The sequence below is a fragment of the Mesoplodon mirus genome (assembly GCF_964341445.2).
Source record: "Mesoplodon mirus genome assembly, chromosome: 6".
NCBI lineage: Eukaryota > Metazoa > Chordata > Mammalia > Artiodactyla > Ziphiidae > Mesoplodon > Mesoplodon mirus.
The window spans coordinates 8865913-8881635 of record NC_138982.1 but is presented as its reverse complement, the minus strand read 5'-3'; the positions used below and the strand labels follow the sequence as shown (position 1 = coordinate 8881635).

General features: G+C 42.7%; 1 protein-coding gene across 1 annotated transcript in view; it reads left to right on the top strand.

Moving 5' to 3' along the window:
• The first annotated feature begins 9505 nt into the window (after nt 1-9505).
• The window catches only part of ATR (ATR checkpoint kinase), a 101211-nt gene continuing 94993 nt past the window's right edge, over nt 9506-15723 (top strand). Inside the window, exon 1 of the mRNA XM_082625780.1 lies at nt 9506-9690. Coding sequence (XP_082481906.1) covers nt 9632-9690 — 59 coding nt within the window. The 5' untranslated portion in view covers nt 9506-9631. The remainder of the gene's footprint in view (nt 9691-15723) is intronic.

The following is a 15723-nucleotide window of genomic DNA, read 5'->3' as shown; positions in this document are numbered from 1 at the left end:
AAAACTCATAAAGTCCTGAGTAGGTAATTAACAGAAAACAAAATCCAAATGATTAATAGACATATGAGTAGATGCTTGAGCTTGTTGGTAAGTAGACAAATGCGTATATATATATATATACACCTTACTCCAAATCAATCAAATCAGAATCTCTGGGAATGCCCAGATACTTATTTTTTATATTATTTTATAATTTTTTCTTCCAGTTTTATTGAGATATAGTTGACACACAGCACTGTATAGGTTTAGGGTGTACAGCATAATGATTTGACTAACATACATCATGAAATGTTTATTATAATAAGTTTAGTGAACATCCATCATCTCATAGATACAAAATTAAAGGAATAAAAACAAAATTTGTTTTCTTGTGATGAGAACTCAGGATTTATTCTCTTAACAACTTTCATATATAACATATAGCAGTTAATTATATTTATCATGTTTTACATTACATCCCTAGTACTTACTTATAACTGGAGATTTGTAACTTTTGACCACCTTCATCCAATCCCTCCTCCCCCAACCCTTCTCCTCTGGTAACCACAAATCTGATCTCTTTTTCTGTGTTTGTTTATTTTTGAAGTATAACTGACCTAAAACACTATATTAGTTCCTGTTACACAACATAGTGAGTTGGTATTTCTACATATTTCAAAATGATCACCACAATAAATCTAGTTATGATACGTCACCATACAAGGATGTTACATAGTTATAGACTATATATCCCACACTACACATAGCCATATGTATGTGATTATTTTAAGTTGCTGATCCCTTAAGTTCAAAGGTATTTTAACAAGCCTGCATTTTTTTCTCCCCACCCCACACTTACTGTTTTTGACATCATATTTTACATTTTGTGTGTGTGTGTGTATCCCTTCACTACTTATCATGGATATAGATGATTTTACTGCTTTTGTCTTTTAAACTTCCTACTAGCTTTATACATGGTGGATTTACTACTTTTATTGTGTATTTGCCTTTGAGCTTTTTCCTTTCATAATTTTCACGTTTCTAGTTGTGGTCTTTTGTGCTCAACAAAGTCCCTTTAACATTTTTTGTAAAGCTGGTTTGGTGGTTCTGAACTCTTTTAGCTTTGGCTTGTCTGTAAAACTTTTGATTTCTCCATCAAATCTGAATGAAAGCCTTGCCAGCTTGAGGTTTTTTAAAAAAATAAATTTATATATTTATTTTTGGCTGCATTGGGTCTTCATTGCTGCACGCAGGCTTTCTCTATGTGTGGTGAGCGGGGGCTACTCTTCACTGCAGTGCGCAGGCTTCTCGTTGTGGTGGTTTCTCTTGCTGTGGACCACAGGCGCTAGGTGTGTGGGCTTCAGTAGTTGTGGCTTACGGGCTCTAGAGTGCAGTCTCAGTAGTTGTGGTGCACGGGCTTAGTTGCTCCGTGGCATGTGGGATCTTCCCGGACCAGGGCTCGAACCCGTGGCCCCTGCATTGGCAGGTGGATTCTTAACCACTGCGCCACCAGGGAAGTCTGGGCTTGAGTATTCTTGATTGTAGGTTTTTCCCTTTTATCCCTTTAAATATATCACGCTACTCCGTTCTGGCCTGCAGAGTTTCTGCTGAAAAGTCAGTTGATAGGCTGATGGGAGTTCCCTTGTACATAACTTGTGGCTTTTCCCTTGCTGCTTTTAATATTCTCTCTGTATCTTTAATTTTTGTCATTTTAATTACAATGTGTCTTGGTGTGGTCCCCCTTGGGTTGATCCTGTTTGGGTCTCTCTGTGCTTCTCGGACCTGGTTGTCTGTTTCCTAACTTCTGTTAGGGAAGTTTTCAGCTATTATGTCTTCAAGTATGTTTTCTGTCCCTTTCTCTCTCCCCCTTCTGGGTTCTCTGTAATGTGAATGTTAGTATGCTTTATGCTGTCTCAGAGGTCTCTTAAACTCTTCTCATTTCTTTTTTTTTGTCTTTTTTCTGTTCAGCTTCAGCGATTTCTACTACTCTGTCTTCCAGCTTGCTGATCTGTTCCTCTGTATTATCTAATCTACTGTTGCTTCCTTCTAGGATACTTTTCATTTCAGTTATTGTATTCTTCATCTCTCTATGTTCTTTATATTTTCTAACTCTGTTAAAAACTTCTCATGTCTCACTCTGTTCATCCAATCTTCTCCCTAGTTTTTTGAACATCTTTATGATCATTACCTTGAACTGTCTATCAGGTAGATTGCCTATCTCCACTTAGTTCTTCTTCTGGGGTTTTATCTTCTTCCTTCATTTAGAACATACTCCTCTGTTGCCTCTGTTTGCCAAATTGGCTGCTTTTATTTCTATGTATCTGGGAGGTTGGTTATGTTTCCTGACCTTGGAGAAGTGGCCTTTTGTACGAGATGTCCTATATATCCCAACAACACATGGCCCTCTGGCCACCAGACCTATATATTCTAGGGGTGCTCCCCATTTGGGCTGCATGGGCCCTTCTGTTGTGGTGGGCTGACTACTGTGGGCAGTCTGGTAGGCACGGCTGGTCCCTGGTCTGGTTGGTTGCCAGGTCCTGCCTTGTGCAGAGGCTGCTGGCTCTGGGGCCCTGGTGGGTCTGGGGGCTAGTGCTGACCCACTGGTGGGCAGGGTCAGGTTCTGGAGTACGAGATTACAGGGCTGTGGGTCCTGGATCTAGTATTGGCCTGCTGGTGGGTGAGGCCAGTTCCTGATATAGGGTGTCCCAAAGCTGGTGTTGGCCCACTGGTGAGTGTGGCTGGATCCCAGGGCAGCTGGCTGAGGGGTACAATGTGCCTCGAAGCTGGTATTGGCTTGCTGGTGGGCAGGGTCAGTGTCCGGGTTGGGGGTGTCCTAGGGCTGGTGTTAGTTTGCTGGTGGGCTGGACTGGGACCCAGAGGGTCCTGGGGCTGGTGCTGGCCTGCAGGATGGTGGAAAGGGTGCAGGGCTGTAGTGGTCCTAGGACTGGTGTCCACCCACTGGTGAGTAAGGCTGGGTCCTAGGGCTAGTACCAGCCCACTGGTGGGCAAAGCTGCATCCTGGGGTCTCTGGTGGCAGGGCTTGGGGGTCCTGGAGCTGGTGTTTTGGCCCACAGTGGGTGGTGCTGGAGCCCAAGGGGTCCTAGGGCTGGTGCCTACCCCCTGATGGGCTAGACTGGTCCCTGGGCTAGTGCCATCCCCTCGGTGGATCTGGGGCTGGAGCCCAAGGGGTCCTAGGGCTGGTGCCTACCCACTGGTGGGCTACGCTGGTCCCTGGGCTAGTGCCACCCCCTCGGTGGATGGAGCCAGATCCCAGGGTCTCTGGGTCTAGGGCTGTGGGGTCCCAGGGCTAGTGCTGGTGCACTCTCCTGGGCCCTCTGCTGTGTGGGGCTGGCTTAGGGTGTCTATGGGCTCAAGGGGTCTTAAGGCAGCAAGCCTGCTGGTTGTGAGGCTGTGTCTCCATCCAGTTAGTTGCTCGGCCTGAGGTTTTCCAGTACTGGTGCCAAAAGGCTGGTGGGCAGGGCTGGGCACTAGTGCTAATAAGCTAGAGTCAGGGCTTCAAAAGGGCATTCGCCAGCTCCAGTGTCCATGGGGTAGATGGTGCTCCCCAAAATGGCTACTACCAGGGCCTTTGTGCCCAGGATGAGCTCCAGCTGCTCCTGCCTCTCTGAGAGGCTCTCTAAGATCAGCAGGTGGGTCTGACCCAGGCTTGTTTCAAATGATTGCTTCTGCCCTGGGTCCTGGAGCGTGTGAGATTTTATGTGTGCCCTTTAAGAGTAGAGTCTCTATTTCCCCCAGCCCTCTAGCTCTCCCGCACTTGCCTTCAAAGCCAAACTTTCTGAGGGTCCCTCTTCCTGGTGCAGGACCCCAAGGCTGGGGAGCCCAATGTGGAGCTCAAACCCCTCGCTCCTTGGGGAGAGCCTCTGATTATCCTCCAGTTTGTGGGCTGCCCACCTGGGTCTTGACTATACCATCTTTCTGCCTCTCTTACCCATCTCACGGTGGTTCCTTCTTTATATCTTTAGTTGTAGAAGATCTTTTCTGCTAGTCTGCCAGTCTTTCTCATCAATAGTTGCTCTGTAAATAATTATGATTTGGGGGACTTCCCTGGTGGCACAGTGATTAAGAATCTGCCTGCCAGTGCAGGAGACATGGGTTCGAGCCCCGGTCTGGGAAGATCCCACATGCCATGGAGCAACTAAGCCTGTGCACCACAACTACTGAGCCTGCGCTTCAGAGCCCACGAACCACAACTACTGAGCCCGTGAGCCACAACTACTGAAGCCCGCGCGTCTAGAGCCCAAGCCCATGCTCTGCAACGAGAGGCCACCGCAATGAGAAGCCTGCGCACCGCAATGAAGAGTAGCCCCCACTCGCCGCAACTAGAGAAATCCCACGCGCCGCAACTAGAGAAAACCCGCGCACAGCAACGAAGACCTAACGCAGCCAAAAATAAATATATAAAAAAATTATAATTTTGATGTGCCTGTGAGAGGAGGTGAGCTCAAGATCTTCCTACTCCGCCATCTTGGACCCTAATGAGGCTCCATCATCACCCAGATACTTTTAAAAAGCTTCCCACTCGTAGGGCTTCCCTGGTGGCGCAGTGGTTGAGAGTCCGCCTGCCGATGCAGGGGACGCGGGTTCTTGCCCTGATCCGGGAAGATCCCACAAGACGCGGAGCAGCTGGGCCCGTGAGCCATGGCCACTGAGCCTGCGCATCCGGAGCCTGGGCTCCGCAATGGGAGAGGCCACAACAGGGAGAGCCCCGTGTACTGCAAAAAAAAAAAAAAAAAAAAAGCTTCCCACTCACATAATTTCAATGCATAGTCAAGGTTAAGAAATGCTACTCTAAAACAGTGCTAACTCAAAGTGTGGTCCACGGACAAGCAGCATCAGCACTACCTAAGAGCTTGTTAGAAATGCAAGTTATTGCATTCTCTTTCAGACCCATTGAATCAGAATGGGCTGGGGCTCAGAAATCTGTTTTAGTAAGCCCTTCAGGTGATTCTGATGCATGCTCAAGTTCGAGAACTCAGAAACCTCTCCTCAAGCTTTATTTACATTACAGAGCTACTGGGAGGATAAAAGCAGATGAAACAGATGAAAGGATTTTGAGAAAAGTAAAAATAATGGTTGCAAATGCAAATAATCATTACCATTTAAACACATTTGATATAATCTTAGGGTCATGCTTGAGACCTTAGCAATGTAAGTGCCAATAGTTCATTACTGAGACAGAAATCTCCTGGACACATGCAAAGGTACTCCATGTCATTTCTGAATTGTATCCAAATACAATGGAGTTCTTCTCCTAAAATACAGCCTTAGCAGATGTGAAACTGCCACATGGATAGGAAGACAAATTGCTTTACATTTAAGTTTCTTCAATATTTTAAGTTCCTCTATGACAACTAGGTGTTTTTGATAATGGGCTTTTTCAGTGTTTCTACTAAATGGGTTTAATAGAATTAAATTAATTCATTAATGCAGTTTGGCTGTACAGGATCATTTGTTCTGCTCTATTAAGTTTCAGAATGTTGACTTGTGATTATGTTGGTCTGTTATTTGAGGCTTTAGCCAGTGAAAACCAATAGACATGTGCCCCTTTTTACCCACTAATCTGTCTGACAATATTCAATACACAGTCAAGCTACTGAAGCAGGGGAATGGCATAATCATACTTGGGTTTTGAAAAGGTGCTCTGTCTGCCATGTAGAACAATTCCAAACAACACTGGCATCATCTAGGAGCAAAGTTTTTAAAACTATTAAAAATGCAAATTATTAAATAATAAAAAATAAATAACTTTTTAAATTATTAAAAATGAGGGACTTCCCTGGTGGTCCAGTGATAAAGAATACGCCTTCCAATGCAGAGGATGCAGGTTCGATCCCTGGTCGGGGAGCTAAGATCCCACATGCCACAGGGCAACTAAGCCTGCGCGCCACAACTACAGAGCTCATGCGCCTCAATGAGAAAGCCCGCGTGCCGCAAACTACAGAGCCCATGCTCCCACAGCCACAGCTAGAGAGAGAAAAACCCGCATGCCACAACTACAGAGGAACTCGCGCCACAACGAAAGATCCCACATGCCTCAACGAAGATCCCAGGTACCGCAACTAAGATCTGATGCAGCCAAATGAATAAATAAATAAAAATTATTAAAAATTAGTTATTAAACATTATTTAAAATGAAAATTTGTGTGTTTGTGCGTACCAAGGAGGTGTATATTGAAGTCCATTCAGTTGTAGAAAGGAACATGGAAAATTGTTTATATTTTTAAATCTCATTTCTTTAAGATTTCTATTTTAGTGTACACAGTAAAATCCTGACAAAATGAAGTTAAAAAAAAAAAAATCCAGGGACTTCCCTGGTGGCGCAGTGGTTAAGAATCTGCCTGCCAATGCAGGGAACACGGGTTTGAGCCCTGGTCTGGGAAGATCCCACATGCCGCGGAGCAAGTAAGCCCGTGCGCCACAACTACTGAAGCCCTTGCGCCTAAAGCCTGTGCTCCTCAACAAGAGTAGCCACCGCAATGAGAAGCCCGCGCACCGCAACAAAGACCCAACGCAGCCAAAAAAAAAAAAAAAAAAAAAAAAAATCTAATGCATTACAATGGAACTTGCAGAGCTAGGCAGCCAGGTTTGGGCATCTGACTGAGAACCAAGTCCATCTTGGTCTCATTTGGGTTGTGGTGCCACCTGGTGGTCATCTTCCACTCTAGTTTAATCATCCTTGGGGACAATTCTATATACACAGGCCCCCAAATGATAAAACCGGGAGGGGGTGAGAGGAAGACAGAAAGCAATCAACAGCTGCATTATGTCCATGCATATTAGAATATATTACTAAATATATGTGGTTAGTAAATATGCACATATTAGGGTGCATATTTTTAAAATTTCAATAATACTGTTGAAGAGGGAAAAAAGTTGTAATACTTCAGTGTAGAGAATACATTGGAGGGGAAACAAGCCCAAAGGAAGAAAGGCAAGCTAGAATGTCATGTAAGTAATCTGGGCACAAGACAGCAATGGTCTGAAACTAGAATGGTGATTATGGGATTTGGAGGGAAGTGGATGGGTTTGATATTTAATAGGTAGAATTTAGTCCTTATCTTTAAGAGATACAAAATAAAGTGTTTACACATAAATTGATGAGTTGTCTGAGATTTTCCTTAAAATAATCCAATTAGAGAGAGGGGAAGTGGGAGGGGTAGCTATAGATGAAACAAAGACTGGTCATAGGCTGATACTTGTTGAAGTTGTATGATGGGCATAAGGGGGGGGGTCCTTATTCTACTCTCTCTACTTCTGTATATATTTGAAACTTTCCATAATAAAAATTTAAACAAAAATAAAATGCCTGGGGGGACTTCCCTGGCGGTCCAGTGGTTAAGACTCTGTGCTTACAATGCAGGGGGTGCGAGTTCCATCCCTGATCGGGGAACTAAGATCCCACGTGCCACGTGGCAGAAAATTAAATTAAATTAAATACCTGGGAAACATTCAAGGGAAAAAAATTCAGTAGAAAGGAAGACATAATGAAATATAAAGCTCAGAGATAGATCTGAACAGAAGGAAGAATTTGGGAGAGATCAGCAGGTCACCCAAATATAACAAATTGTAGATTTGTCATGTTTAATCCAATGCTATTAAAAGAAAGCCTTTACAGATATGTTGAAACCTTCTCATTTCATTCCCTTCTCTCCCTCTGCAGAGGTACAACTCTCCTGGAGTTGATGTATATCCTTCCCAACCATGTTTTTATACTTTTATCATATATGTATGTATACAAAATTCACTCACTAAAAGTCTTATCTTGTGGTTTTAAAATGGTATGTGATTTAATATTGTTATGTATCCCTTTGCCATTTGCTTTTTTTTTCACTCAACATCGTTTTCAGAATTCATACTTCATTCATTTTAACTAAGAAATGGTATTCCACTGTAGGGCACTACCACCTCTTATTTAATCTTTTTTTTTTTTTTTTTTTTTTTTTTGCGGTACGCAGGCCTCTCACTGTGTGGCCTCTCCCGTTGCAGAGCACAGGCTCCGGACGCGCAGGCTCGGCGGCCATGGCTCACGGGCCCAGCCGCTCCGCGGCATGTGGGATCTTCCCGGACCGGGGCACGAACCCGTGTCCCCTGCATCGGCAGGCGGACTCTCAACCACTGCGCCACCAGGGAAGCCCCTCTTATTTAATCTTTACTGTAATCTTACAAGATAGATATTACTATTTTGTAGATGAAAAACTGAAGTACAGAGAGGTTAAGTAACTTTCCTGAGTAACTTTAGTAAATATAGTTGCTAGCAGGTGAAATGAGCACTTGCACAGGGCTTCAACTTCTAATCCCATGTTCTTCCCACCATAACACTCCACAATTTTACAAATATTTAGTACACACCAACTATGTACCAGGCACTGTTTTAGGTCCTGAGTATCTAAGCAGTGAATAAAACAGACAAAATCCTGCTCTCAGGATTTTAGCTTATATTCTAATTGGAGGAGACAGTCAATAAAATAGTATATAATTTGGTTCTACGTGTTATGAAGAAAATAAAGCAGGATGCAGGTGAAAAGAATGTGAGTGTAAGTGTGCTAGTCTATGTGCTCTCTGGTGACATTTCAGCAAACATCTGAAGAGGGGTGATGAAAGAGGGGTGTTTAAGGTCAAGGCAAAGGGCACAGCAAATGCAAAATCCCTGAGGCGGAAGCGTATTTGGCTGTCACTCCATCACTTTGATTTTTTTTAGAATACTGTATAACGATTATTCTCATGTGTAAGGAACCAATGCAAGCACACTGCATGGCCTTGCCTGATTAAATACATAATTTTGACATGTTAACAGCTTCTTATGATGACCATTTTTCGTATAAACAAACTGAGTTGAGCTAGGAAATGTCTACAGCCAAAAGCCACGGATTTTACTTTAAAAATTAAATCATAGGTAATAGATGCCCGTAACGGTGACATAAAAATACATAGTACTACTGCTGACTAAATGAGACACAAATAAATATAATTCAACCCTCTTCTTAAATATTAAACGTTGGGAGAATCCACAAGGAAACCTAAGGGAGACTTCAAGTTGGGAAAAACAAAGAAACAAAAAAAACCCTGCTGAAACAGAAAGGACAAGGAGGAGCCCATCTTTTGCCCTGTATCTCTCAGAAAGGATGTCAAGAGAGTGGTAGAAAATGAGGGACCGGGAGGTGTGACTCCGCGGGGAGAGCTGCGGTCTAATCCTGGGCCTTTAGTTGCTGAATTGTCTCAGTCTTCGCATTTGTGATGCGAGGCGTTCTGCGCTGGTGCCCACCACGCCCCTTTCCTCCCCAGATCCAGAGGTCTGGCTTATCTGAGCCGCTCAGGCTGGGAGTGAGTGACAGAGCAGGACCGCTAAAAACCAAAACTCTCGCGAATCTCGCCGGCCGAGAGTTCCCGGCTCAGAGCGCACCCAACGCTGGAAATTTGACCGGAGCGCACCCCGCCCCTTGCCCCGCCCTTGCCCCGCCCCCTCTAGCCTACGCGGAAAACTCTGGCCTGGAGGGCGGATTGGCCGCGGCTTCCGGGAGGAGTTTTGGGCCCCGCGAGGCCCCGTCGGGCGCCGCGCTTTCTCGCCAGAGAGATCTGTGGAGACGCCAGGAGCCCGCCTCGGCGTGGTTGAAGAGTGATTCGCGTCCTCACCATGGGCGAGCACGGCCTGGAGCTGGCGTCTATGATCCCGGCCCTGCGGGAGCTGGGCAGGTAGGGCCGGGCCGGCGTCTCACGTGCTCTCCCTTCCCAGCCGCGCGCGTCCCGGCTCCGATCCCCTCAACCCAGGCCGCGGCCCTTGTGGAGATGCTCCGCCGCTGAGTTGAGCGCTTCTCCCTCAGAGAGGCCACTGAAAGGACGCGCGGGGCGTTGCCGCAGACCTGCGGGATGCGGATCCGAGGGGAGGGGTGGTCTGCTGGCCCCACTTTATCTCAGCGGCGCCGAGGAGCTCGTGCCGCCCCCCCCCAAACCCCAGGGGGATTGCCTCCACGGCGGGAGGGAAAGGTCCCTTCCGAAAAATTTCTGGTCACTTTCTTACACTCATTTGCTTCTCGAAAGCCTCTTCCCTTACATGGAGTACTTGACCCATGGACTTTCCCCAGTTTCTGTGCTTTATGATCGCTGGTGGAGGAATTGATTTTTACCTTTACGTTTTGACCCAAAACTACCCTCGGAAGAAAAATCACTAGTTCTGATTTCTGGCAAGGAAGGCCAGTTGCTAGGAAAAGTTCGTTTCTAAGTGAAACCATATGCCATTCTGGAGATGGGACCCCTTTCGTATCGATCATCCAGTCCTCAATCCGTTATTTTAGTCAGAAATCCCAGGGATCGACCACAACGTCCACAGAACATAAATGTGCACAGAGTATTGCCAACATTTGAAGATAATGTTCCATTTGCAAAAGCTCTTTTTTTTTTCCTTTCTGTAAACGCAAGAGTAAAATCTTGTAAACCAGTATTCTGCCCGAAGAGAGTAGGTAGTTGTTGATGGCCGCTGCCCCCATTCAGGACACACACAGCCTTTCCTAAACCTGACCTAAAGACGAGAAGGCAGGGGTTTTGTTTGTTTGCTTTAAAAAAAAATATTTGTAACCCACTGTGAACAGAAAATAAGTGAGCTTGTACCACTGCTGCAGTTGAACTGTCGATTGGAATAGTTGCTTTCCGATTTCTTGAACTGGTTGGAAACTTAGCACGCAGCCACAACTGACGTTAAGCCCATGGGATATTTAATTCCCTTTCTTTTTGCAGTGCGGCTGTGTCCATCTCCACTTGTTGACCATACAGAGACACTGACATTTAGTCTTCCTCGATCACATACATAAGAGGATATAAATGAAGGGACCATACTTGTCTTAACTGAATCATCATATTGTTGCGTGTATGATTTTTTTTCCCACTTTGTATGAATGTTGCAAGCATACTTGTGTTAACATTTTGTAAAGTAACATCTACCTTTCTAACAGAAGATGAAGGCAAGTGTTCATATAGGAAGTTGACGTACAGATTTCATCTTTCAGGCTCGATGGGAAGCTCAGTGTACTTTCCCCACCTTGCTTTAATATAGAATTTGCTGATTAGTACTTCTCTTCCCTTTTCTTTCTTCCTCTATGATACTTCTTAGTAAAAATAATAGGATCTTGGATTTATTTTTAGTCGCTTTCATCAACAGAGCTTATAGTTACCTTTCACTCATTTGTAGCCATTCTAAGAGATGGAATAGAAAAACTAACCCCGTAGTGAATTGTCTGATAATAGTTTTTAATTGTCATGACTTTTTCATTGCAACAGCTTCATTCAAGCTTATTCAGTCTCACAGTATCTCCATGATATAGAATGGAGCAAATATTATCACTGTTTATTAAGAATCAGAGTCACAGAAATTGAAGTACCAAAGTCAGAGAGATAGCAGTTAGTACTAGAGCTGGGTTTCGGATTCAAACCATCAAGACCTTTTCTCCTCAGTTTTTTTTTTTTTCTTCATTGACCATGGCAATTAGTTTTCTGAAAAAAGTAAGATGTTACTGTTTTAATGTGTGGGCTCTTCTTCCTCTGTCTCAGAGATAAATTTTGCTTCAGTGTTTTTTTCTGTTAGTGCTCTTTTCTCTGCCTAGTCTCTCTGGGTGATCTCATCCACTCTTCCTGCCTTCAACTACCACCTGCTATTTGATGACTCCAAATCCGTGTCTCCAAGCCATGTTTCTTTCATATAGAACCGTATATGCAACTGTATACTGGCAGACTATGTTAGTATAACCCATTTGTTCCCTGGGTGTCCTATATGCAATTAAGACAATATATCCAATTTAAATTCTCTGCATATCCCAACCTTCCCAAGCGGTTTTTCTTTTTTTTTTTTTTTTTTTTTTTAATTCCTTTTATTCACTGAGGTAGGGATATCTCACTAAATGATACCGTGTTCACTTATTTTTCCAGACTGGAAATCTAGGAATCATTCTTGACTCCGTATGTGCTTTCGGGCTATATCATTAGTCCTCTTTCAATCTTCACTCTCTTCCTCAGTAACTTTGTCTAGTCCCATAACTTAAAATACCATCTATATGCTGATAACTCCCAAATTTATCACTCTAGCTCAGAGATATATAGTAGGTTGCTTACTCAACATCTATACTCAGAAATGAAAATTAACATATCCAAAGCAGAACTGCTGATTTATTGTCCTTAAACCTGTTCTTTCCCCAGCTTATTGTAAATGTAGGAACCAAAAGCCTAAGAATTATCCTTGATTTTTTTCCCTTACCCCTTAATAATCCATCAGCAAGTCCTGTCAACTGTACCTTTAAAAACACTTTTCACCATCTCCACTGCTCTCACCAAAATTTCTTATCTGGACTATTACAGTAACCTCTCAGCTGATCTCTCCATTTCCACTTTTACGCACTTACAGTGGATTTCCCACTCAGCAACCAAAGTGATTTTTACAACTATAGATCATATTGTAGATTGTATAACATTACTCCCCTGCTCAAAATCTTCCTTTGGTTTTCCAGCATACTTAGAATAAAATCCAAATTCCTTCCCAGGGCCTCTAAGTTCTGCCATAATCTGGCCTCCGCCTACCTCTGACCTCATGGCCTTGCTCATCCTGCCTGCCTCCTCCCTCCCTTGCTCACTCTACTCCGATGACATGCGCTTTATTTATTTCTTTATTTTTAATACACCAAGATCATTCCTGCCTTCATTCCTTTGCACTCGTTTCTTCTATCTGAACACTGGCTAGTTCCATTCAGATGTCATTTCCAAGAACCTTCTCTGACCTTCCCGTTTAAAATTACTTTGTAATCACAAGATCTTTTCCAACAGTGATAGTTGCCTTTAAAATGTTGAATGGGAAATGAGAGGGAGATGAGGGGCTGGGGAGCAGCAACATGAGCCACTAGAGGAGGTTTGGATGGTGAGAAGAAGCCAGTCACGTGAAACTGGGAGAAGTGTCTGCGATGGAACAGAAAATACAAAGATCTCTAGGTGGGAATGAGGCTACTTTTTAAAGAGGAGGAAGAAGCCTGGAACATAGGGAGCAAAGATGGGGGTAGTATTCATTAAGGATGGAAGAGTCGGCAGAGGCCAGATCCTTTAGCACTTTATAGGGCAGAATGAGGAGTTAGATGTTAAGTTCAGTGGGAAGCCATTGGGGTGTTTTAAACAGACAAATAACATAATTGAATTCATGTCTTAGAAACATGTTTAACCTCCACTCACCTGCTTAGAACCCTTCAGTGTCCCATTGCCTTCAGTACAAAATTCAAACTCGTTAGTCCTTTGCGCTTTGACCTTATCTTCCCTCTTCAGCTTCATTTCCAGATACTACCTCCCTGTTCTTTGGCCATGTAGAACCTCTGACAGTTTCTAGAGCAGCTTATGTTCTTGTTCCTGACCCTTTGCACATGTTGTTTCCTCTGCTGGAATACTCACCTTCCTTCCCTTATTTTACCTGCCTAGCCCCCTAGGGACTCAGCTTTGTGTCACCTCGTCCAGGGAGCCTTGACTGATAGGTCCTGCTCAGGGCCGAGTGTCCCTCTTACGTTCTATCTTGGCTCTATTAACACTTAACCATGCTGTGTTAAAATTGTCTGCTTTTTTGTCCTTTAAACTACGAATTCTTTTAGGGCAGGTATATGGTACCTTGGTTTTCCTGGCATTTGATACTTGCCCCACGGGAGGTTTGCAAGTGTTTGTTAAATGTATCCAAACTTTATGTGATAAATTACCACCCAAATATTACTGTATACTTTTGAAAAAGTATGCCCTCTTAGCTCAGTTCCAAGGTAGAGGTTGCAAAATAAGAAATCCTTACTCTCCCATGAATTTCTTTATTCTGATAGTACACCTAATAAATGACAATCACTTCACCTTCATAAAAAACTGATTTTTAAAAATTATGCAAGTGACACATGAATGCATAACCTTTTTTACAGAGTTACTTTATAGGAAACTGACCACCAGCCACAATCCTGGTTCCTCTCCACCACAAACATCCTCATTAACATTTTTAAATGACACTCGTCAAATTACACTTGGTTTATGACAAAATCTCCTGACTTTGTCTAAAACAATTCATGTCATCTTGTAATTTCAGACTTAAAAATTTTTTTGTTATATTTAAATCTGTGATGTCCTATAACCTACTATGGACACCAGCCAAATGTTGCCACTGAGTGTTTCACATGTGGTTAATCTAAACTGAGACGTGCTCTAAATGTAAGATACTGGGTTTCAAAGACTTAATTACCACCCCCTCCAAAAGGAAAGTAAACAATCTCATTAATAATTTTTATATTATTACATGTTCAGATAATATTTCAGATATATTATTGGGATTAAAATTGCCTGTTTCTTTTTACATTCTTAATGTGACTACTAGAAAATTTAAAACTACACATGTGGCTTGCATTGTATTTCTGTTGGCCAGTGCTGGTTTAAATAAGATAAGAAACACAAAATTTTTTCTCTTTCATGTATAAATACAACTACTTATTCTTTGACTCTGTACACCTAGAGTTTATATTACTTGGAAATATTTATTAACTTCAGTAACTTAGTTGTTTTCTATCAAGCAAGACACAGTTCTAGGTGGGGTATAGGGGATGCAAAGGGAAGTGAAACCCATTTTCTCTCCTGCAGGAGCTTATGGTCTAATGGTGCTGCAGGAATTCATAGAGAAATAAAACAAAGTCTCCTCCTCTAGGAGCCTATGGCCTAGTGGCAGAGAACAGGTAGATAGATATTCCACAGGTCCAAAAAAGTTTATACATTAAGGATGAAGGAGGCACAAGATGCAGAAAGATTCTTATGAACCGTTCATTCATTCAGCAAAATTTTTTGGAGTGTTTACTATGTACCAGGACCATTTCCATCATGGCAGTTATTAGCTGTAGATGCCTTGGATGCTGTACATAATCAGTTAGGATTGGACTTTGTGATTGAATGATCAAGAAAATAATTAACCTTCTCATTTTTTCTTTTAGCATTGTTTAAGTGGGAAAACATATGTACATTTATAGTACTATATGGATGTTATAAGTTGTTATTTATATGAAATACATAATTTTATTTTTTGTAAATAACCAGCTTACCTACTATATCCTCAGCTGTTTTGTCAGGAGAAGTGATGGAGTGAGCTAATCATTTATACACAACTTTCCTTGAATCCTCTATGCAGAGCTAGTTATTTCCTGCTTTGGGTGTATATGACACTTGATTAAAATTATTTGTGTGCTTTCTTACCCTCTCCCCAGTGACTTCCTTGAAGCAGGGCATCTGGTTTTATTTGTGTTTTGAATTTATTGTATTATTAATATCTGTACTCGTCCTTTCCTCCTGTATTAATAAATATATATTAATGATTGTCATTAGGATTAATGATAATCATCCTGTCCAAGGATTATCTCTTTACTTATACATGGTCCCAGGAAGGAAAGCCAAATTTCAAGAATCAATTGTTCAAGTCTTTCCATCTTAAGGGAAACAAAACAAAACCCTCTTGACCTAATATATTCCTTTAGTTACCACTAACTCCCAATTCTTCTCTTCATTCCATGGTCAAGCTTTAGAGAGAGCATGCTATTCTCAATATTCACATTTCATCTGTTTTTCACCCTTTGCAATCTGGCTTCTGCCTTTACCTCTACACTAAAACTTTAAAATCCAAAGGACATAAAAAAATTAACTCAAAATGAATCAAAGACCTAAATGTAAAACTATAAAACTCTTAGAAGAGAACTCTTA